Source organism: Belonocnema kinseyi, chromosome 8 (assembly GCF_010883055.1).
Source record: "Belonocnema kinseyi isolate 2016_QV_RU_SX_M_011 chromosome 8, B_treatae_v1, whole genome shotgun sequence".
Taxonomy (NCBI): Eukaryota; Metazoa; Arthropoda; class Insecta; order Hymenoptera; family Cynipidae; genus Belonocnema; species Belonocnema kinseyi.
In genome coordinates, this window is record NC_046664.1 from 127,105,658 (window position 1) to 127,131,803 (window position 26,146).

Here is a 26,146-nt window from a genome sequence, read left to right on the forward strand (position 1 = left end):
TATCCCACCTCCCCAGCTATATCCGAAGCTCTAAACTCACAATACCGACCTGTATAGAATAAGACTTAAATGTTTGAAATTACTTTGCTTTCCTGTTGTAAATTAGTTTCTCTCTTCCATTGAAATTAATAAATTTTGAAACAGTCTCAACCCACAGACTGACCTCGAGATTACAAAAGATCTCTACATTTACGAAATCGATCAAACTTTCTTTCATGAAAGTTTGTCTGTTACATAACTTTTAACAAAACCCACAACAAATCTCAACGTACACGAAACACAGAAAACTTTTGTTCTTATGTTGCTTAAATTTAAATAATGAAACACATTTTAACAAAGAAGTCACCCTTTCCGACAAAACATAGGAAACTTTCACAAAAAAGTGAATGTTCGCAAACCCCAGCAAACATTCGTTTATCCTGCACTTGTATACTCCAAGAGCACTCCGATCGCTCCTTCTAACTTTTTCCTTCTCACTCCCACACTGCCGTGCAAAAGTTTTAGACAACATCTTTTTTTATGACTGAATAAATTCTCTTAATTTTAATTATATCAGAGCCAAAAAAATTATTTTTAAAAGATTGTTTGTTTTCGAAATTCTGTATAAGATAAGCCCAGGTTGAAGCTAATTTGTCTAGTTTTTAAGTAGATATGGCAAAAATAGTGTATATTTCATGTTTTCTTAAATTTTCAATAACTTCCGAAATAGTCAACATTTTTCAGTGTTCTTGGGATCATTTTGAAGCTTTTTCACCGTATCACAACAGCTTATGAGTATAAATCGTAAAAATTTTCTTTTTGAAGTGCAAGAACTTGAAGTTGTAACAAAAAAGTTGGAAAAATTGCAACATTATTTTTAATAATAAAAATATGTTTGTAAAATATATGAAACATATAATCATGAAGTTTCTATATAATTTCCTCAAAATATATATTTATTGAAATTTTATTTTGATTTGCTTACAGATAAGATGTTTTCAAATTTTTCCCCCTTTTTATTACAACTTCAAGTCCTTGCAATTCGAAAAGAAATATAAATTAAAATTAAGAGAATTTATTCAGTCATAAAAAAAGTGCTGGCCTAAAACTTTTGCACGGCACTGTACCTGCTTCAGTGCAGATCGGAGTACACCAGTGCACGACAACTGAATGACACTATAAAATATGCCTGGTAAGTAATAAACATTTTCAATTTCATGCTGTTACATCCTTTAAAATTTCAATAGGTACATTTTATCGCAGTTGTCCAAATTTGATCGTTGGATTCTTGCTTTTTTTCAGGATTTCTGCACATTAATTTGATTACTAAACGTCAAATAGGATTTTAAATTTGTTTTTATTCTCATTAAATTTCTTTAAATTTAACTTTTTGAAACATAAATATAACTCATGTATCCAAAACTACCTTCTGAAGATTACAGATTTACAAAATTTCTTAAACCACCCTCGATTTTCAAAAAATAATACGCCAAAGTTCCATAAAGTTACCAATTAGTGAAACTTCTCCTCGATTTAAGAAAATATTGCATCACTGGCGGTCATATGATTTAAATTTATGTTTCAAAGGGTTTTTTTTCTGGGGTAATTTTTCCACGGAGGAACGCAACCGGTAAGGGTTCATTTTGACAAGAACCTTTTACTTATTTTTTTTTTTTAAATTAATAAATCTCACATAAGTTAGCAATTATTGAAACTCTTCATGATTTCCAAAAAGTTCATGTTTTAAACTCTTTTTTGGGCTGTTTTTGGCTTAAGTAATACTTTTGAAAAGTTTGCGATATAACGAAAAACGTTGACCTGTTTTTAAAAATTCGTTAAATATTACAAAATTGAAAACAGTTATCAAGACTTCTCACGAACATTTAAAAACAAATTTTTCTGATTTTTACGGCAAAGTGCTATCTGTAGAAAAATTTGCAAAGCGTCTGAAAAGCTGATAAGTTTGTTTATTCTTCCTTAATTCTAAGGAAAGGTGACTTATTTTCGATCAGATTATTAACTCATCAAGTTTTTTTGCATGTTTGTTTAAAAAAACTTTTCGTTAGGGATTCGAATTGTAGCTATCTAGCTTTGCTCACTATGGTTGAAATCGGGAGATTTCACTGGGAAAGTAAATAGACATCGATCTTAAGTGAAAATTTGACTAAGTTTTAGGGAAGTACCACTGATGGCCAAAGGAATTTTTAGCAAAGAAAGATTTCCAGGTTTGGCAAATGATAATTTGTTTGTTCGTAAGTTAGGAAACAGAAATTCTGATTATAAATATGAATGGGTAATTTGTTTGTTAGAAAAATTTTTTAAAAATTTTGTAACAAACTGCGGATGATCAGTTTTTTGTGTTAGATTTGTTATAAGCTAATTAAAAATATTCTGAGAGGAATCGAAATTTGTGACATTTGTTTTTAGAAAAATCTTTTGTTATTGAAATCTCGGTAAATCAATTATTTTTGAAATATTTCTCGAATTTTAAGTTTTTTTTTACTTCAGTTACAAGTTGTGTGAAAGAAATCGAAACGAGTAACTTTTCTGTAGTTAAGGTTGTTATCTTATCTTTCGATTGCTTAAGCTTGCGAAAAAAATTTCAAGAAAGGAATTTTGATAAGATTGTCGATTTTTCAGTTATTTGCTGCGTTTTTTAAAAGTTATGTAACAGAAATTCCGAGAGTAACAGAGAAGAGTACCTTTTTATAAAGTTGTTATGTTAGGCTTACTTGAAAATTTTCAAGAAAGTAGGTTTTCTACGTTTTGCAAATATTCAAGTTTTTGGTAATTTCGTTATAATTTATGTAACATAAATCGTCAAAGATAGGATGTTTTCTAAGTTCGACATTGTTAATATGTGTTAGAATAATTCAGAATTGAAAAAGTGTTTGTGGTTTTAGCTTTGCGCTTTGTAATAAACAATAGAAGAGCGACAACTCGAAGGGGAATTACCTAATATGGAAGCTTAAGTTTGTCGCTAAAAACACACATACTATATTAAGACTTGAGAAAAGTACGAGTGGTCGCTAAATCTCATTCCACATTAGTTGATTAGACCCAACATTAAAGCTTTTTTGTCCACAAACTAAGAGTCACACAACTTTTTGCTAGAAAACTTTTTTGTTTATTTCTTTTTCACTATCGCATAGTACAAAGGATTGTGCAGTTGGTGTGACACCTGTGTAGGGTGTTTTCTCTATACGAATTCTAACGCAGTTCTGAATTGAATGAAATTTGATCAGGGAAAATCAAAAATAGAACTGCTAACCCTATACCTATAATACACAAAGCGATCATTATAGTTTGGATTTGAAAGTTAATGCTGCACTTTCAATCTAAAACATTACCTTGAATAATTTTACAACGAGACCTATAATTAATAATCCGATCTTAAGCACGCCCAACGCACTAGAGCAATACCCAAAACAATAAATAGATTGATATGTAGCGTTAGAGGTTTAGTGAGAAAAAGTAAGGAAACTGGATGACTGAAATAACATTTACGCAACCAACTCGAATTAGGAATAATCTACTCCCACCTTACGACCAGCCTCAACTCAAAAATATAAATTTAAACCGAGACTTTCACTTTATTAATAATATTTTATTTTGGGATAATGAAGATTCACCCACACTAGAGACGTCGATTCCAAGATATAACCTAAGACAATAAGCAAACGAAACAATTTGTCTATAAAATAGAAACAGATAGTAAGATTTTACTTAAGGGAAAATTGACAAGAACCTCGTCAGCTTTTACGCCATAATATCAAAAATCGTAGCAGGCTTAGAGTGAATAATTTGAGATAGCAAGATACTGATGATGCTGATCCAAACGTCTTTTTAAATTAAGAGCAATTAGTTGTTAAGGCTTAATAGAGATTATAAAATAAACGAGCGCAATATTCGGGTGTTTAATCAATCAAAATTCTTGGAGAACAGTATTATGTATGTTGAAGATTTTTAAAATGCCATTATTACGACAGCTTTACAGAGAAAGTTAGACAAAAAAATAAATTCTCTAATCACAAACAGACTCAAGAAAATCACTTATACCTAACAGAAATCAGGAAATTATTTACAAAGCTATATCCTAGAAAATGTCGCGAATGGGAATTACATATAATGTATGAAACACTTAGAATTAACTACAAAATGAATTTGGATTGAGAAACTGAACTAGCCAAATAAAAAATTCGAGGGCAGTGTTTAAAAATAACCGAACCTAAAGTTGAAGACAGAAAGGCACAAAAGCGTTAGAAAAGTAACGGGAATAGAATAATTCAGAAAATAATGAAGGAGTACGGCGGAAGGGAAAATAAAACAGGTCAAAACAATAATAAAAACGAAAAAAAGTATTAAAAAAACCTAGACCATAAAAATATCGATTTCAATTTTCACCATTGAGATTTCCATTCCTACCTTTTTAAAACCAGTATCAGTATAATATAAGGCCTAATTTTATATCTAGATTCCTGCATGGTTTTAAATTAAATTTTAAATCAAGATTTTACCCTTAAATCCGAAAGCTACCAATTTTTAACCAAATAGCTTTAGGCTTGATTCTGGTTCAAAATAACCTCTATAGCCGAATTCCTAACAATAAAGAGTGGAAAATAATTCAGGAAATAATAACAGTTATCAAAATAAAATTTCACAAAAACCAGATTACAGGAATAAATCCCAAAAATGGGTAAAAATTAAAAAAAAAGCTTGCAAGATGAAGTAAATTCTAATTCATATAATAAGCAGAATTTAAACTCGAACGTAAATTAAAAGACAAATTATTCAAATTGTTATCATTGTGGATTTCTAGGCTTTTTTGAAGAAGAATGCTTTCATTATGGGTACAACAAAGGAATCTGAAAGGGCACGTTTTCATCTGATAATAAAATGCTTTCTCAGATACTTTCTTAGAGCTACCGTCTGCGAATCCACCTATACCCTACTGACCCCCATCTGAGGACAAATTTAAGGGCGTGTAGTCAAGATCTGCCTGACAGATGGTACTGTAAAGCTCAATATTTCTTTTGCTGTTAAAATAGTCTCGCAACTGTATAACTTGTGACTCACATAGTTTTTTGAAATCTATAACGCCCCTACCCCCTAAATGTCGTGGTAGAATTACCCTTTCAACCGTTGAATTGCTGTGGTGCATTCGGTGCTTCGTCATTTCTACGCGAACAATTCTGTTTAACTTTCCAAAGTCTTTAGGCTTGTCTTAACTATCGTATGTTGAATGCTCTTAGTTTCAAGAATACCCAGATATTGATATGATTCGCCTGCAGCCATTGCCTCGATGTCCTTTTCGAACTCGTTCTCTAACTCTGCGGTCCCTAATTCCCCTCTGATTAAATGCACTGTTCTATATTTATCTAGTCCGAACTCCATGTGGATATCATTAGAAAACTTCTGTGTGACATCGATCACTTTCTGCTGTTTCTGAGGTGAACTAGCGTACAACTTCAGATCATCCATGTAGAGAAGATGGCTCACTTGATGAACATTCTCATTATCATGAATTCTGAACTCATGAGACATGCTGTTTAGTATTTTGCTCAATGGATTCAACGCTAAACAGAACCATAGTACGCTCAATGTATCTCCTTGAAATATACACGTCGTAAAGCGTATTGATCTAGTTATCCTTGGTTGTCCATGATCAAAATACTTGATTCTTGTACCCCAAAGCCTCATCGCATGGCTTAGAAAGGCAATAATGCGTGGACAGAGTTTGCAAAGTTTTAAGACTTCAAGCAAATAGTCACGCGGCACGGAAGAAACGGCTTGCTTGTAGTCAATGTATGCCATGCGTAAGTTCCTTTGATGCTTACGAGCTTGAGTCATGGCAAGAGCGTCTATAGCGAATAGATCTTTACAGCCTCGTTAGTTTTTACAACATCCTTTTTGTTCTTCTGTAAGAATGTCATTCGCGTCGCAATGAGAATATACCTCATCTGCAATGATAGCTGTAAGACATTTATAAATAGTTGAACGACAGGCTATCGGTCGAAAGTCAGATGGATTTTGAACGTCTGGTTTTTTGGTATCATATACGTAGTACCCTGGAGCATAAAACCTGGCATCAGATCTGGGTGTTCAATGAACTTCTGAAAACACCATGCCAACACAAGATGCAAACTCGTCAAGTACTTGTACCAGAAGTTGTGCACCATGTTCATTTTTCTCTAAACACCTGACCAGTAGCTAGTCATGTCTTCCAATTGAGGGACTTCGGTGCCTTGTTGGTTATTTGGATTTACTTTCAGTTCACGATAGAACCTTTTTTCATCTGTCTGAAAGTTTTAATTTTGTTGCCTTCGTGTATTACTTTTCTTGTACCGACGGATGATTTTAGTAACATGGTTCATCAGCTTTCTGGTTCCATTTCCTTTTTTATATTGAGTTATTTGACCCAATTTGCACCTTACTTTGCTTTCATCCATATCCAACCTGATCTTCCATGGTGGATTTCGATCCCTTGCTGGGACAAAAACTGCATTTGCAGGCCTAGTTTTCGGGTCCAACGTTCTAACGGTTGCCACAGCTGAACAGTATACAAGAGTTTGCACTATCGAGATGTGATATTAGTGCACGCAGATCATTTGCGATGTTCATTTTCGGCAGGGAATGCCGTAGTGTTAGTTCTGCATATCTGAACTCTAGTAAAGCATGACCAAAATTCCTTTTCAGGTGCTGTAGTTTTTCTGAGATGTCCCTATCCACACTATCGTTAGTAATATCCGGATGTGGTTCTAATGGATGCAGTGCATGATGTTCATTATCCCTAGCACTTATGCCTTCAGCATCAATCAAGTATTCGTTATTTACATCTTCTAATGCGAGCTCATCAATGGGAAGCTGCCGTTCCACTACCATTTTGATAGCAGCTATTTCAACAGCCGAAAGCAGTCTGTTTACAGATATTGAGCGTTTTTAATCTGCCAGATTCTGCTAATTTATTTTTGTGGCTAGTTCTGGGTATTTGAATAAAAAGAGTCTATGATTTTCTCTTCTTACACTTTGCCCACATTTCTCTAGATTAGTCCTGATGTACTTCACCTTAGCCATAAGATTTCTTAGTGCGATTTTTTGTATATTCGGATACTTTGCAGCAAATTTTGTTCCTAAATTGTATCCTTTTTTCATTTTCGTTTCAAACTTCGCATTTTCGTAATAGAGACGCACCAATTCCTCTATTATTGTTGTATCTCAATTGATGCTCTCCTACGGTATTTCTGTCGAGGTGGTTGGCTTAATATGATGTTCTTGATGGCCAGCTTTTTGATTAGTGAGATCTGCCTGACCATCTCGCAGCTCACCATTGCCACCGTCCCGCATGCTGTGGCTCAAGGGGCGCCCTGACGATCCTCGGGATGCGACAAGCGTTTCAAAATCTTTAATATATTCTCCTTTTTTCATTGATGGGGTTTGGTGTTCTACTTAGTCTCTCTCCTCTTCGTTATCAGCCTATTTGGCATGGGAAACCCTGTCAGTAGCGATGCTACCACCAACATTGCCGTCAAAGCCATGATAGGAGAGCTCAAGCCCTACTGCAACATCAACGCGGAACACTTTCGGTATTATTATTATAATTATCCTTATTCTGGGTTGAGACCGTAACAGCCCCTAAAGTTAGGGTAATCCCTTTGCGTCCCATTATAAGCCTAAGCGTGACCCCATAGCCCTCTCAATGGGAAACGGACCGCAGCCACACTGTTGGCTGATATTTTTCACTCATTGATGCATCAACTGCCTGTGAGTGTTAGACGTTTCCCCGCAATCGCGGGACTCATTAATCTTTCCGCACAAGTGACAGAGTGAACTTTTTCAACTTCTATCTTGTGACTGTAATACCTGACGTTTCCGTATCCTATAAACATTTCTGTTATGACTTTGACTTCATTCCTCCCGAGCCTGAGTATTTCCTTCGCTGGATTAGAGTTAAGCTTTAAGCCGACGAGTGTTTTAGCTTATGTGTAACTAGTGACTGAACCCCACTCATTCTGATGTTCCTCGGTCAGCCAACTGTTACTTTCTTCAGTGACTAACCCACTGGAAATGCCTACAACTGGTTCGGGTCCAGTAAAACTGTCCTTTGCTGCTTATTTTGCTAGCCTGTCCGATATCTCATTAATATACACCGGATTCTGCTATCCCCTTGTTCCTGGAGCCATCTTTCAATTTTGTCCTCTGAGCATTTTGTCCCTGAGCATACTCAGTGTTGGCCTCCTCGTGATGTTGATTGTTATCCGCACAACTGTCGAGATACTACTATCGTTTACCATATTTCATCTCCAGGCGGCATTCGCAGCCATGGCCTTTATGGTTACATGAAGGGGCTCCAAACCGATTGGTGCCCCCAGAGCCATCGTGGGTGTCGACTTCGAGATACTAGTGATTCCCCTCAGAATGTTCCCCTAATCCTTTCCCCCAGCCCAGCTTTTTATCGATGGCTCTCCTACACAGCCATATAGTCGCTGCTAGCTTCTTGCACTTGTTTTCCAGGTGCTCGTTCCATGACAGCTTCTTATCCAGAATGAATCCTATATATTTAGCTCGTTGTTAATTTCCAGCTGCTGTCCTTCCAGTTTCAATGGGTTCGTGGTTCCCACTTATACCTTCTGGTGAATACAACCGCATCCGTCTTACTCGAATTGACCGATAATCCAGTTTTCTTGCACCACTAATCTAGTATTCTTAGAACTTGATACATTATTTACACAGCAGGGGCGATAAAACTCCTCCCTGTGGACATCCCGAGTCAACCGTTCTACACAAAGTGGTATCACCCTTAGTCATAGTTAGGTTTCTGTTAGCCAACATGTGGCAGCCCGAATCCATGATTGCATTGCACACACCAGGTGCGCTCATGGCCGCCCTGCTTACCTCTCCAGAGGTGTTGTTAAAGGCTTCTTCGATGTCCATAAATGTTCCAATCGCGAGACCTTTCTGCTTCAGTTGTCCTGAAATTACGTTTACTGCTCCGCTTAGGACCGTCTCTGTCGAGGGGCCAGACCTATAATGCGTCTTGCTCCTTGTGAAGTAGCCTACTTGACAAGACCTTATCGTGGACATATCTATCCACGAGTCTTACACTGTTTTTAGTACGAAATATGTAAGGCTAATGGGACGGAAATGGCGAATGGTGACGTATAACAGATCCTATGATGATCTCTCCAAACCTCTATAAGAAGACTGGATATATTTTATCAGGAGCAGGAGACTTTTATGGACAAGAGGACTTCAGAGCCCACCTGATCCTGGATGGAGTAACAATCTCGTTGGCTAGCCGCCGTTTCGGGCCCAGTTGGGCCACAGGCGGTTTGACTTGCTGGAGAGACAGATTGTGAGAAAAGGGGTTATGTTAAACCATTTAGATATCAGCCATTCCCCCCCCCCCCCCCCCCCCCCCCCCCCCCCCCCCCCCCCCCGATAACTCCCCTTTTCCTACTCTCTTCAGTTTTGTTTTTACGTGCTCCATTTTGATTCCACGAGTAGCTAGGGAAATAAAAGTTTCGCCCCTGCAGAGTCTCGCATGCAGGGGTAAGACCTACTACTCGGGGAGGTCGCTTAGTTTTTTCGAGAGGCCGTTAGGACACATTTGTAACTCCTAGGTGCCAAAGTGCCACGGGCACGTTTACTCTACACCCATGGTTTAGGGGGTTGGTCACATTGAGCGAGACACTCAATGAATATGCGTTCACCCAGGAGCGAAAATCTTTCTTTATTTTTGGAAACTGATGTAGTTCAGTGATGTTTAATTTGCTCCTATGTAATGCACTATCGAAAAAAATTTCTTCTAGTTGTACTGAATATTGTTCTTAATACTATCATCAAAAGATTTAAGATTTTTTGGGCAAATTCTAAGAAATTCAAATAACCTACACCACAAGGTCATAGTTGCATGGTTTCCCTTGCTGCGGAATTCGGAACCAGACTATACTCCCATCTTAATATTTCGTGTTTTTTTATTTTGTTTTTATGTGTTTTAGGTAAAAAAACAGCATAACTTGTGGACAGAATTAGGCAGAATTTTTGGCAGAATTAGAAAAGCACTTATTTTTGGGAGCGAACATTAGGGAGCATTTCAAAGGGCGAGACTCCGAGATGAGGAAGGGGTGATTTGAATTTGGATTCAATCATCACTACCGCCACCACTACCCCCTTTCGAGGGCCCATACTAGAAAATATACCGTCATTTTGAGCCGCTACTTCAATATAGTGTTAACTACCCCCTTCTCCCCCTCTTGAACATTTTTGATACAGATTCGCAATTCGTAGATCAAGACAAAGAATCATTTTTGTCACCTCAATCCATCGGTGCCCCGAGGTTCGTCTAAAGCTTTTTGCTGTCAGCTGACTTTACGCGCATGCCACGTAATCTAATATTTTGGATGGTAGTATAGAAAAAATTCGTTTAATAAGTTCTAGAACTTCAGTGTACAACATTTTTGTCTGAGATAAATATTTTTCTAGATTAAAAAGGCTAATTTTTAAAAATGAATTTTATTAACACAATTTCTATTAAAACCTGGAGTGGAACTTCTTTTTCGACTTTTCATTGAAATGGAAAAGGAACGCCTAGATCAAGTATCAAGTAAATAGGTTGCGGTGACCTTTTCTAAAGTATATCCGGTAAAGTAAAATAAAAAACTGCAATTTCAATAAAATCGGGTGAAAAAGGTCAGGCCTTGTGGGTGATAACTTTAGACTTGTTAGGCCGACAGAAAATTCACAGAGAACTGATTTGGCTTCAACTCATCTGCAGAAATATTTTTCTATTTTTCAGCGCTAGACTCGGTCTCGAAGCTGGACGGCTCTCGACCGGCGGCTTCTGCATTATGTTACAGGGGACATTTAAGTGGAATAGTGCATGAACTCTGTTGCGCCCTACCTTGGAGGTCGAGTCGAAAACGCGCACAGTGAGAGGAAATGCACTTTTTTCGTTCAAAAATGTCCAGAGCCTTCAATTTTGGTCTGATTAAAAAGTCTCTTTTTCTTTTAAATTCAAGTTTATTAAATTCTGAACAGCTTGACACTTCGAATTCTTGTCTTTATTTGTTTAATAATAATTTTTTCACGTAAAATATGGAAAAACTGAAATTTTGTACATAACAATTTTTTACGCTTTAATAACTGATGAAGTAAACTGTATATTGTCTTAAATGAATGTTTAGGGACTAATAGAATACAAATAATTGGTTCATTATTGCATTTATTTTTTATAATCAAATTTTATGAACAAATCAGCAAATAGTCTTTGTATCGGTAAAAAAATTATCTGCTTGCTAAAGGGCTTCATATTAATTTTTCGATGGCATTCAATTGAAAAACTAATTGAAAAATTTATAGTGACCATTTCATTGTATTATATATTAACCTATTTATACTAAATTAAATATGTATGGAGCCTGACTATCAAAGAAACGTGCGGGTTTCTTTATTTATGATTTACAGAAATTTGGACAATTTGAATACTTTTTTTTAGGCACTTAATCAAAAAATAAAGAAATCAGTTTCTGAGGAAATAAAATAAATTTTAAACGAAATAGTTGAATTTTTAACAAAGCAGCTGAATTTTCTACCAAAAAGATTAAGCGCCTATAAAAAAAGTATGGCAATGGTTAAAAATTTCTGTAAATCATAAAAACAGAAACCCGCAAGTTACTTTTTTCTTTAAGTAACGTACGTTATTGTTCATTGCAGTTGCCCAAACATTTTAACAAGGCAATGCGCCTTCGACTCGACCTCCATGGTAGGGTGGAACAGAGTTCATACACTATTCCATTCAAATGTACCCCTGTAACATGATGAAGAAGGCGCCGGTTGAGGGCCACAGGGCTTCGAAATCCAGAACAGCGCTGAACAATAGAAAAAGTTTGTCGAGAGGACAGGTAGGCCGCAGTACCTTCAGATCGTCTTGAGTCATCTCAATCTATTTTAGCTAAAAAAATTTTTTCATTTAGTTTTTTTGGATATTTTATGTCTTTTTTTATTCGCGTAGAAATAATTTAATTGAATTACTCGTTATGCCTCAAGTGCCCATCTATCTTTTAAAGTATATCAACTCGCAAAGGTAGATAAGATAAGGCTTTGTATATAATTGACGTCACGATTTCTTTATCCTATGTTTTTTATCAGAACTACGGATATCCAGTGGGTCAGTTTTGGGACTTACTTCAAGAAATCCGGATTCATTACAACGAAGTTTTGATGCAACACTGGGTTCAAGTCTTCAGAGATATTCTGGAAGAAGACAATTTTCTTCCAATTCAGGTTTGATCATTGATATTATTTATTTATTTATTTATTCATTTAGTGTAGTCGATTTAATTATTTCTTAAAGTGGCCGCTATAGCGCTGGACCGAGTTCCCGGTTAATGATTGGGCATTTTTTGAATCCAGAAAAAACCGAGTAATTACCGGGATTTTTTTTCTCTTGATGCGAGATTGATTTTAAATTGCGCGAGCCCAACATTTTTTTTAATAGTTATAAGAGATCTACGGTTCTAAACCTGTCAATGAGATCCGCTGGATTTCATAAGTAACTTTTAAGGAAAAGTTCAATTGTTGGGATCTACAAAATCTTAAAAATCTTCCAAATTATTTTTATTATTTCTTAACGATTTCAAAAATCAGAGTGTTTTTAAATATTTCCGTTTTTGATTCCGCAGTGACTGAACCAGAATCTCGAAGTAGATTGGAGAATGCAGAGAGAAATTGGTAGCAGGGGAAAAATTCAAAATTTTGCAGTGACGGTTGACAAGATTCTCCGTTAGGGAGCAATACGTTCCGCTACTAACGGCAATTATACCGGTCAGTTCAACTCGCTTTTTCCCGAAAATGTTCTTATTGTTAAAAGTTTCCCTTAAACGGCTGTCGATTCGGCCACATTGAAACTACGTCTAAATGGATGGACAGTTGGACGCAATATTTTAACTACATATTCTATTATTATTTGTTTTCTATTAATTTTATCTTAGTTAATCTATTATAATACGTATCTATTATTATGCAATTATGCCGAACCATTTAGCTAGCTTTTCCCGTAGTTGAAAGTGGAGAGTATTTTTTCTCGCTTGAAACTGACGCACTGTGTACACTATACGGGAATATTCCAATGGCAAGGGGCAAGAGCGACAAGTGGGGGGGGGGGGCTCGAGTTTCTTCCCAACTTACTTAATATTATTCAATAATGAGATAGAAAATACCGTAAGGAACTCATGGATGGGTTATTGTTAGGAAATCGAGAATATACCTGATACTGCTAGACTTAAGAGAACTTTGATGGAATCGCATCACGTCAACCGAAGAAATTAATATTGCCTTCTGGCGAAATAGCTGAGACGACTAATTAAATTCTAGAGCACTTTATGAAAGTGCATCACCTGAACTCGAAGTCGAATTAAACGAATGAGGGGCAGTTTATTAGTCATACCCCTCAGAAGGACCAATTTTTAGTGCCAGAATGGAACATTGGAAAGCAGCTAGTCGTATTGTTACTCAGTAAAACATTAGATAGGTTGTTAAAATATGCAAATCATTTGCAGTTTCAAAAGATGATAAAATATTCCCTGCAGTAATTCAAGAAGGATTTCAGTCCTTGGTGGATACATTGGGTGGAATCTTTCGGACATGCTCAACAATGGCATACAACTCGATACCATAGAGGAAGTTAAGTGGGATCTGAATTTCAAAGCCGGGTAATGATGCTCCTACTATAAGGCAAAATCATTTATACCGACCAGGTTGACCTCTTCCATGCTGAAAGCATTAGAAATTTCTTGGACCTTTACACAAAAGAGGCAATCCCATCGGAAAACCCTCTTGATAGGGAAGGTGAATTAGTAATTGAAGCATTTCTAGATATAGAGGGAACATTTAGCAACACTCCAATTGAATCCATATACGGTTCTGCTCAAACAAATGGAGCAAACTGCACCGTAACCAGATAGATGTACTTCATGTAAAAAAGCAGAACTGCACATACTTCATTACATGGTAATTCTTTAGAGTTTATGTTTATAAAATAATTAATTTTGCCAGATCAAGAATAGACAAAGAAGAATCGTAAGAAATAATGAAGAGTTCAAGTTTTATTTTCATTACAGAAAACTTGGCAGACTAAGACCATTTTTTCAAGAACCACACAGATCAATCACTCGTTTATATAGACATTTTTTAAAAATGTAATAAGTAATGTCGTTTTTGATTTAATCACTTTAGTTATCCGAAAAGATCGGACAACGATCTGTCGTCATTCACTGCTGCTCGCACACTGTTTTTCTCAAGCAATAAGTATATCATCACACACAGGCCCCTCTTTCCGATATCCGATCGATAGGGGCCCCCCAGTTCCTGCCATCAAACGATAACCGGCAGTGGTAAGATCTACTCGCGGGATCCGTATTGGATACGGACATGACCTTGATATTAACCGGCCATGACAGGCAGCGTTTGCGGTGGCCAAAACCTGAAATTCCTAGTGAATAGAAATTTGACATTTACACAAGTTAGCACGTGTGCATTGTTTTTAAAGATAATAAATAAATAGATGATTGCTTTGAAAACGTATGTAACATTTTTCAAAACGAAGCTAAATAATAGAGGAAACTTTCTTGCAAAAGGAATTAGTGAAAAAATTGTCTTTTCATTCCAGCTAAACGCGTTCTATTTTCGTTGTCGGTTATGAACGTAACCATAAAAATTGCCGGTAGAATGTCAACAAGCAGATTGACGATGTATATTTTAATAAGAACATGATTTTAAGCTATATGTCATTCTATCGATTTTCATCCTGAAACATTGAATAAGGAAAAAAGTTTAGCAGTAATTCATGTGGTAAGGGTGCAGAAGTGAAAGTAAAGGGAATAAGCTAAATTCAGTACAGCATTAACAGACTAGCGTCTGTTAGCTCTTCTCAATACGACGATAAATTACAGGTGTTTAATAAATAACAAATATATTGTAATACAAAGAGAAGCATTAGGAGACAATAATAGAAGACAATAATTTTTCCAGATATCTTAGTATTTCGTTTTCAAAAAACAAAAGTATTGAAATACTTTATTTGATATTTATAATCCGATAGAAAATCTCTCATTGATAAGAGAAATTCAAAACGCAACTCCGACTAAACCCAATATACCTTGTTGGAGACCAAGAAGTAAACATGAGCCATATTTGTCGATCCCTAAAATCAAATCAACTTGATGGCGACTAAAGGGATTTGGATCTGCTAACCCTAACTTTTTTAGTTGATCTTCATTCCCCAGGGTAGATCTTACAGGAGAAGTATCTGATGGAAGGTGTAATAATACTAAATCTTGGATGTGGACTTTCGGATAGTTCTTTTTGTAAGAAATCAATTAAATTCTGCTAACTTTCTTAAAGAGCCAATATCAATTTCTCCAACCCCGTGTACTACTGCTTTAACGTTTTTTAGCGTGGACTTGATATTTTCATTGCTCTCTCGGTAATAAAACAACATTCAGATACTTGGTCCAGCAAAACTCTAAATCTGTGACTTCTTCCATTTTCAGCTTGGAAGGAAATAACAGCCGTAGCGTGTGAGGTTGAGCGCGATAAATTTGGATGATTATTCAGAAAATGGAACGAAACTTTATGGTCTGCTTCTTTAAGCGAAACATGATTTACCCCCACCCCCAGGGTGGAATTGCCGGGATCATTTGATTGTGACGAGAGAGAAACTGAACCTGCCAATTGAGAAATAACCGATGCAGAGTTAGTTGGTGGTAAGGTGAGATTTGAATTATAATCATCGGGATGCAACAAGGAATTATGTCTCCTACGCCACTTATAACATTTGAATGAACTAATACAATGATCAGGTCGATGTCCAGGCGTAAGGCAATTATAACAAGAATGATTATTTGCAGCAACTTTCCTACACCTGTCCACAGGTAGAGCTTTGATTTGGTTGCATTTAAATAAAGAGTGATTATCCTTACAAAGGAGACACTTTGAGCTAGAAGTTGCATTGTGGCTCCTGACACCCGATTGTTTTCAAGCCTTACTCTTTTCTTGAGAACTCACGCCAGGTTTTAAAGCTTTAATGGCCTCCAAAATACGTATGCGAGCCTCCAAAAATGAGTCAAGTTGCTGATAAGTAGGATAATCAGTGCTATAACCAATATGCATCTCTCATTCCTTGAGAGTAATAATATTAAACTTAGAACCATTATAAAAAAAAGTAAATCACTCCAATGTTCTGTTAAGGGTTTAAAATTTTTAAGAGTCGCTAATGACTCAATTGTTTTATCGCGTAAGTTTTTCAAGTCTTCCAGAATATTATTCGACACATTAGGAAGATTGATGAAGGATTGTAAATGAGTTGAGATTAAAGGTCTTTTTTTTATCAAATCTGGTCCTTAGCGAATCCCAAATGGAGATTAAATAAGCATCAGTTATCAAAACATCTTTTTAAAACCCTTCAGCAAGGACATCGTTTTGCGTTATTAAAGCATTAAATAAATACTGAAAATTTTTCCAATCCTTGCAGTCTCCTGAAAACTCCGGTAAAGTGATTTGAGGAAGTTTAACAAGCAAGGAATCATGACGAATAATTTGAGACTGATTAAAACTTTCATTAGCCTTAGGCTCAGAAGTAAGCTAGACCAATTGATTATACAAAAAATCTCGCACATTGAGATAAGCATCTCCAATAGCCAGATATTTAGATTTTGTGAAATATTCCAATTTCTCACGTTCAGCTGAAGTAGTTCCAGCTTTAATTCCCAGATGCAGGGCAGTTGCTGATAATTCAGCTAAAATTGAAAAGTCTTAATTTACAAACTAAAGAACTGATTACTTTTAGTTTTAAAGTACTCTGACAAGTCGAGCTAATTTGATGGTGCGAGAGCCTAATTAATAATACAATGTCAATAAATCATCACTGAAATAATACGGTCTGAATTATTACTTTGTTCGCCAGAGTGAGCCTCTCTCATCATGGGTAAATAAAAGTTGTCATCTTACCACTCGAGAAGGTTAAAAATCAATAAAGTCTAAAACTAAATGTGTTGACAGTAATTCAGATATCAGCTGGCGAACTTGTTCTTTCTTCCTTTAGGTGAAGAATAATGAAAGGCCGATCCAGTGAAGAATGACAGGGTGAAAGTGTACAGACCATTTGGGGACGGACGACTGCCTTACAGTACGTGAGATGATGTTGTCACCAGCTTATATCCTTGCTCTGTGACGTCAAGCCTTTTTATTTTCCATCTAGTTCCTGTGCTTTCACGTAATAGAATTTTTCACTTTCGTCTTTTCTGTATTAATGTTTTTACGATCCTCAATCCCGCTCGAAGGAGCATTTGTTTAGAGTTTATGCTGATAAAATAATTAATTTTGCCAGATCAGGAATAGACAGAGAAGAACCATAAGATGGCTCCGTCAAACAGGGGCTGGAATCTATGAGAAGAAACCCAGGACTGACATAACAGCAGCGCTGGGCACATTCCCGTAAGTAAGCACAGGTCTGAGATAACAGCACTGGGCACATTTCCGACAGTTTCCCAGGCCGAAGTAATAACTACTAGAGCTTGCCTGGAGGAAATCTCTAAACGGGCTTATGAAGGTCAGCATGCTTACATTTGCTCTAAAAGCCAAGCAGCACTTAAGGCTCTCACATCTGAAGAATTTACTTCCAGATTATTCTAGAGTTGCCTTCAAGATCTTCGTAAGATGACGATAAAAACTTGGTCAGTCTGATCTGGTTTTCCGGCCTGGAAGATATTAAAGTTAACAATAACGAAGATCATCTGGCTAAGATGGGTCAGTGCAGTCCCTAACTGGCTCTGAACCCTACTGCGGTATCTCTAATCTAATGTTATTTCCTAACATTAATAACATTGCAAAACATTTCAAACATCGTTGTAAATTACCATACAATATCCTCATTTTATCAGTCACTTGACTTAGTGAGTAAAAACCAAGCTATGCCCAATGTATGTAATAAGGCACACTGCTCTTATCAGATCACTTGATAGCATTACGAAAATTCATTCATAGCTGATAATATATACCGGATATACCGGGAGAGCCCCGTGCAAACTATTCAAAAATAAAAATCCAACTCTAACAAAAAATGCCTTCGACATATTGGACTGTCATCATCTTAAGCCTGAGACATAAATTATAAAAATATAATTAATCTGTTATTTTATGCTAAAGAGGTTGTAGGCTCCAGAAGTTACGATCATGGTTCCTTAAAGTAACTAGTCCAGACGCAAATGGAACGTATACGTCGCCCACTCTTTTTCCTTCTATCCTAGAAGGTAAGCAAGAACGGGTAATCTGCGCAAGATACTTCGTACAACACTGTTCCTTAGAGTTCGGTTTCTAGCCGCGGAATAATCTTACGCGGCAGACGGCATAGTTGGAGGTGAAGGTTTCACCTCTGGCTACTTTTTTAGAGCTGCCAACCTTTGTACAATTTTAGGAGGAACAGTGTTGACGAAAAAGATGAAGTGTACCGTTAAGAACAGCCTTTTGCATTTGGCTCGCGATGCACGGTGCCTGATGCTGGCAAGCCGGGTTTTTTTTTGAGTTGGGTAAGAAATGAATCTTTCATATCACCAAGACAGCCGATTATGAGAACCACAAGATGGACTTTGTAGTCTTGGCACAGACTTCATAGCTAGAAAAGAAGAGCTTGCTATTTTGCTCGTTTTTCTTCCTCCTTTCTGTGCTATTACCAACAGCTGGTGCCGAGAATTCGATTGCGTAAATTATCTTGGTCTTCAGATCTCGGAGAAAATTATCAGGCTTTGTAGCACTGATACGTGGAGTGGTTGAAAATGAGAAATTCCAGTAGATCTTAAACTGATTATTCTCCACAACGGACTTCAATTCCCCCTGAGCGTATGGCAAAGATGGACAAAAGGTCAACCCGGTAGAAATATCGAAGATGATAATATCACACTTTTAGAGCCTCATTGTGTCTCTTTATATATCCGTAGCGTGCATACTTTAAGCATCCACTGAGAACATGCCAAAGTGTTTCTGGTTCTTCCTTGCACGCTCGGCAGTTGGTATTGCCTACAGGTACATTCATTATGCGTTCACGGTAAACTAAGGTGTCTATTTCTGTCTTGACAGGAAAAAATAAATTCCTCAATCTCTGATCTCAATCTAGCAAATTTGAGAAGCATGTTGGACAGACCCATCGATAGTTCTTCTCTACGTATAATGCCGTAGACTTTACCATAAAGGGACTTGCCAGCATGTTCCCTTAGTTGAAGCGAATATTCTACATATTCTTTTGACCACCACAGGTGTTAGTGATGCTAGGTCATGTATAGTGTCGCTGAAATCAAATGGCAGACCAAGCTCCTCTACAGTCCTATCTCCGGCACGGTATAGAAATGACGCCCCATTGACGAGTTCATGTTGATGTAGCAGTCCCATCAGAGAATCTGCGTTTACTCTATTATTATATTATAACTATGTAATATAATAACTCTATTATTATTATAGTTATTAATATAATAACTCTATTATTATTATTATAGTTATTAATATTTTCTTTATTCTCACCACCAGCCGATGGTAATATGACAGCAAAGGAGGAAGAAAAACGAACGAAATATCAAGCTCTTCTTTTCGAGCTGAGCAGGCTGTACCAAGGCAACAAAGTCCATTTTGCATTTTTGAATATCGGCTGTCTTAGAGGTATGAAAGCTTACTTTTTTAGCCAATTCAACAGAATCCCAGCTTCCCAGCGTCAGGCTAAGTCCATCGTGATCCATATACAAAAGATCACTGCGTCTGGTCCATTCAATACTGCTCATCATAAGATTGTATAAAGGTTTGCAAGTCTAAAGAAGTATACCAAGGTTAAACCTTCATCTCCAACTGTTCCGTCTGACGCTTATTTGTCATCCGCGGCTAGAGAGCAGACTCTGAGTAACAGTGTTGTAAGAAGTCTCTTGCGTAAATTTCCCGTTTTTGCTTACCTTATAGAACAGAAGGAGCAAGAGTAGATGATGTATACGTTCCGATTGCATCGGAATTGTTTACTGTAAAGTACCAGGGTCGTAGCTTCTTAAGACCACAGCTTCTCATAATAATAACAATTATCATTCCTATTGATGACCTCCCCTCAAAAGATGTGGACAACGAACTCATTGAAGCTGAAGGCATAGGTGCTAGGGATAATTCACGTCAAGTACCGGATCTACTAGAAATATATCCAGATATGAACCCATCAAGTCCCAAAACGATTAAATTTCTCTCTTACGTTTGAGCTTGAATAATTTTATAAAAAAGGCGAAGAATTTATTGTAAAATACTCTTTTATACTATTTTCGGGTATGCTCTGCATGATGCAATTGGTTAAAAAACGGAAAATATTGATTTTCAATTAATAATTAACAAATTTTTTTTAAAAATCCTTTTTTTTAACCATTTTTTTCAATCGAAAAATAGAGGGGGAAGGATTTTTTTACTGTCGCGAATGTGCACAAAAGTGCACAAAATGTCTGAACTTTTCAAATCCGTTGAGTTTTTCTATCTACTAATTTTGCAAAGATATAAACGCAAGAGGATATAAGTAAGAGAGGATATAACCGCGGTTCCACTCTACTTGAATTATTATGCTTAAACTTCAATGTTACACAGCAGAGTCATGTAAAATTGTATATCAGTAAACATTAAATTTGAATTTTAGAAAAATAACATCAGTGAATCACTCAATCGTTGGAAAAAAACGATATTTCACTCACTGCATTGGATTTTGGTGTGAAAATTACGTAAAGTAGTTATAAAACGATTTTTTATAATCTGAATATCATGATTGTACCTATTTAACACTGCAAATTTTGTTTTTGTGTAAAAATAAACTTTTTAAATACCGTTTTACTGAAATATATAAATATTTGTATGAGTTGAGCAAAAAAATTACCAAAAATATCGATAAAACGAAATTTAAAATTTTTGGTTTCCGTCTTTTAACCGCCATTTTGTTTTAAAAAATCGTAGATAAAAAAACTCAACGGATTTGAAAAGTTCAGAAATTTTGTGCACTTCTGTGCTTATTTGCGATCCCAAAAATAGTGCCTTCTCCCTCTTATTTTTTTATTGAAAAAAAATTGCTTAAAAAAAATGATTTTTTTAAATTTGTTAATTATTAATTGAAAATCAATATTTTATGTTTTTTAAATCATTGCATCGTGTATAGCGTATCCGGAAATAGTATAAAAGAGTATTTTACAATCATTTCTTTGCACTTTTTATAAAATTATTCAAGCTCAAACGTAATAGAGAAATTTCTTCGTCTTGGGACTTGATAGGTTAATAATGATTATGCAAGGTGAAATTCCAGAAAAACTATGTCATCTTGAATGAAATTTTGGTCATGCTTCACTAGCGTTTGAGAATGCAGAGCCAACACGAAGGCATTCTCTGTCCAAGATAAATGTCACAAATGATATGCGTGCATAAATAGAACCCAGAGAGAGATCGAGATGCACCATGGAAGATCAGGTTGGATATGGATGTCAGTAAAGTAAGGTGCAAATTGGGTCGATTGTCTCAATATGAAAAAAAAAATCAGAAATCTGATGAACGATGGTACTAATATCATCCAACCTAGAGCGTGTCGCATCAAGAAAACTAGTGCAAAAGGGCAAAAATATCGAACCTTTCAAGTAGATTAAAGACGGTTCTATAGTGCACTCAGTGTAAAGCAAAATAACCAGCGAGACACCGAAGTGCCTCAAGTGGAAGACAAATTAACTATTTATAGGGTGCTTTGGGGAAAAAGAACAGAAGCCGTTTAGACACAGCGTGGTTCCAACTAGAGAAGACAAGAACTAACAATAACACTGAAATGGAGCTGAAAGACTATCACATCTTCATAGGTTTCAGCAGCTTTGAAAAGAGCAAGTAACTTGAAAGCTCCAGGTCCAGAATTTCTTCCACCGATCGCCTGCCTTCCGACAATTTATAAATGTCTTACAGCTATCATTGCAGATAAGGTACATTCTCATTGCGACGAGAATGAAATTCTTACAGAAGAACAAAAACGATGTTGTAAAAACTCGCGAGGCTGTAAAGATTTAGTCACTATAAACGCTGTTGCCATGACTAAAGCTCGTAATAATCAAAGGAACTTACACATGACATACAGTTTTGAAAAGAGCAAGTAACTTGAAAGCTCCAGGTCCAGAATTTCCACCGATCGCCTGTCTTCCGACAATTTATAAATGTCTTACACCTATCATTGGAGATAAGGTACATTCTCATTGCGACGAGAATGACGTAATTACACAATAACAAAAAGGATGTTGTAAAAACTCACGAAGCAGTAAAGGTCTGGTCACTATAAGCGCTGTTGCCATAAGTCAATCACGCAAACATAAAAAGAACTTGTACATGTCGTACATTGAATACAAGAAAGCGTTTCCTTCCGTACCGCAGGACGATTTTTTTGAAGTCTTAAAAATGTGAAAAATCTTCTCACGCTTCATTAACTTCCTAAGTCGTGTGATGATGCTTTGAGGTTCAAAAATAATGTATTTTAATCGTGGATAACCAAGGATTACTAGGCCAGTACGCCTCACGGTGGGTTTATTTTAAGGAGACTCCTTCAGTGCACTATGGTTCTGTTTAGCGTTGAATCCATTAAGAAAAACACTAAACAGCATGTCTCATGGGTTCTGAATTCATGATAATGAGGATGGTCATCAAGTGACCCATCTTCTTTACATGGATGACTTAAAGCTGTACGCTAGTTCAGCCCAGAAACTGCAACAAGTGATTGATGTCACAAAGCAGTTTTCCAATGATAGTCACATGGAGTTTGGACTAGATAAATACAGAACAGTACATTTAACCAGAGGGGAATTAGGCACGGCAGGGCTAGAGAACGACTTCGAAAATTACATCGAGACAATGGCTGAGGGTAAGTCATATAAATATCTGAGTACTCCTGAATCTAAGGGTATTCAGCATACGATTGTTAAGGAAAACCTACCGACTGTCTGGAGTACAAGACTCAGATGGATTCAGAAGCGTTCGCTCAACTCGGCAAAAAAACAGAGCAATCAAAACCTAAACTATCCCTGTTCTCACGTACTCCCTTGGACTCATCAAATGGCTTAACAACGGCCTTGAAAGGTTAAACATAAACGTCCTCGTAGAAATGACGAAGAAGCGAATGCACTACAGTAATTCGACGATTTAAAGGATAGTTCTACCATAAAATAAAGGGTGTAGGGGCTGTATATAGATGTCCAGAAACTGTGTAAGTCACAAGTTACATAGTTGCGAGCTATTTTAACAGGCAACGCGATGCTGCGGTTTTCAATACCATCTATGAAGCGGAACTTGACTACGCACTCTAGAATTTATGTTTAAAGGAAGATCATAATAGCATGGCAGAAGAAACCATAGATGAATTAGAAACGCAATTGAAACGAAAAGCCAACCAGGGCGATCACGCCAAAAATTAGATCAATATGAAGTGGATGGTAAGGCATCCAATATTTGTCTGAAAAAGGGCGTTCTGTAGATAATGTTTGGAAATAATTTGAACAAGTTCAGCGTTCGTATGTCACAAAAATAAGTTTGATTTTGTTCGCAGAATCGACCAAAAATGTCTTGCCAATGACTCATTGCTGATTTTGTGTATGCATATTGCGTGCATATTGCTTGTAGCCGAAATCGCAATGGGATGAATAGATGCATGATTAACATTCCTCCATATGGTCTTTACTTTATGCCTTAAATCACTATACTTGTAAATCTTGGTTGTATAGGTTGACTGCAAATTTCGGTTAAGATAAGTAAGCACTTAATCTGAACGGCTGATTAAAAAGTGTTATTAAATTCGAATAATAAGCTTTACTAAATAAAGTAGCAGTTCGCTAGTTAGCAATGTGAGAAAGCTTACTAAAGCAATCACTCACTGACTTCTGTCGATAAAAATTATCATTTTCATCTTGTGCACTTGAATTTCAAATGATGACATTGAAATAAGATTAAATAGAAAATGGGGTTAAAAATATGAGTGATAAATATTTTATCTTATTATAAACGAAAAAAAATTTTAAATTGTATGTTTTTGAGAGATGTACAGCATCGTTGAATCGCAGATTTCTACACTTTTATATTCGGTAAATATCACTTTGCGAGTTTCCAAGTTTGAATCCAGTTTTCGGTGGAATATTTAAATGGAAAAGAAACAGCATATTCTGGTCATTAATCCACTTAATTTTATTGGAGATAGATCTTCTTTATCTTTATACAGTTTCCACATAAATTGTTCTATGGATGAGAAATGATACTTTAAAAACTTCTGTCAAAATTATACTATTTTTTGAAGCGCTAGCAAACACGTACCCACACACGCGAGCGCCGATCTAAAATGGTCAATTGTAGCAAGTTTGTATAAGTGTACGAGATTCAAAATAGTTGTGTTATCTTTAAAACGTTACGAAATACATTATTCTGTTCATTAAAGGTTCATTGCTTACACAGCCACACACAAAAAGTATGCGGATCTGGTAACAAGACATACGTATTCCTATGGATTTTGGGGCGCTAAATTCAAATTCGGTATCAAAAATCACCCCTCACGTCATAGTTAAGCCATAACCTCAAAAAATGACGAAAAATCATGCACTGAGGCAAATAAATTTCAAAATAATGCCAGTGATGCAAATTTTCACTTCAAAAACATGTCGACAACTGTGAAGGATCAACCCTTGCCTGATATCAACTTATTTAACATAACTTTACCCAACAGAACCTGACCTCACCTAACCTGAATTAACAGAAATTTATTGAACTACACGTAAAGCTCTGGAAGCATATTTTCCCAGTAGAAAATGTGTGCTACATCGAATAGGTCAACTCGAGCGTAACCTAGAAATAAATCTAACCTATCCTAACCTAACCTAACCTCACGAAACACAATTAAACTGATTGTGTTGTCCCGTTGTGTTTGCGGTACCGTTTCATTCAGCTTCGGCTTAACCTACATAGAGGTTTAACCTATCCTAACCTAACAAAACCTGACCTAACCTAACTGATTACGCTGGCAACCCTGTTCTTGCGTACTTTCATATTTTGACATTAATATCAGTAAATTTCTGGAGTTTCGTAACCGCTTTTTGCTATCATTATTCGCCTGTGTCTCTAACCAGGACACCTCCACGTGGTGACGGTGGGCAAGGGATCCACATTGGCTGAGTCCCTGGGTAAACGGCGTTCATGCCGTCATGGCAGACACAAGTAAAAAGTGTATTACGTTATAGCAGACAGAAAATAGACTGCAGTAGGTCTATAAATCAATTTAATTACGATAAAAAGCAAGATAAAATGTAAACACGAAAGATAGTATAAATATATCCCTTAAGTTTAAGAAAAGCAGAGAGAAAAATTTTTTGAATAAAACTCTTATTCATTTGCATGTTTAAGTTACAGTTTTACATTTTAATTGATACAAACATTGTCAGGTTAATTGAAATGGGGTCAATTTTACTTGTAGTTCTAAGTTTCTTCAAATGAGTAATGTGCGTCTAAATTTTTAACCACCTGTAGTACAATGAAATGAATTTTATTGTGTTACAGCGGGAACACTCAAGTTGTGTTGCGTTAAGCAAAATTTCGTTAGGTTCTGTTAAGTTAGATTCATTTGTAGGTTAAGATCGAGTTAACCTATTAAATATAGCACACATAAGACTGAGAACCGTACGCTTACATAGCTACACGTGTGGTTGAATTTCATTCGGCTAGGTTAGGTTAGGTCAGGTTTTGTTAGGTTAGGATAGGTTAAACCTCTATGTAGGTTAAGCTGAAGATGAATGAAACGGTACCGCAAACACAACGGGAGAACACAATGAGTTTAATTGTGTTACGTGAAGTTAAGTTAGGTTAGGTTAGGTCAGGTTTTTTAGGTTAGGATAGGTTTGACCTCTTTGCAGGTTAAGCCCAAGCTGATTCAAATGGCACCGCAAACACAATGGGACAACACAATCAGTTTAATTGTGTTTCGTGAGGTTAGGCTAGGTTAGATTTATTTCTAGGTTTCGCTCGAGTTGACCCATTAGATGTAGCACACATTTGCTACTGGGAAAATATGCTTCCAGAGCTTTACGTGTAGTTCAATAAATTTCTGTTAATTCAGGTTAGG

General features: G+C 36.4%; 1 protein-coding gene across 10 annotated transcripts in view; it reads left to right on the forward strand.

Moving 5' to 3' along the window:
* Positions 1-26,146, forward strand: part of LOC117177698 (exocyst complex component 6B) — a 292,026-nt gene that overhangs the window by 143,992 nt on the left and 121,888 nt on the right. For 9 of the 10 annotated variants that reach the window (XM_033368563.1, XM_033368566.1, XM_033368562.1 and 6 more), the window contains exon 8: positions 12,127-12,261. The exons of the other annotated variant lie outside the window; for it this stretch is intronic. In XM_033368563.1, the coding sequence (XP_033224454.1) occupies positions 12,127-12,261 (135 nt within the window). The remainder of the gene's footprint in view (positions 1-12,126; positions 12,262-26,146) is intronic. 10 annotated transcript variants of the gene reach the window in all.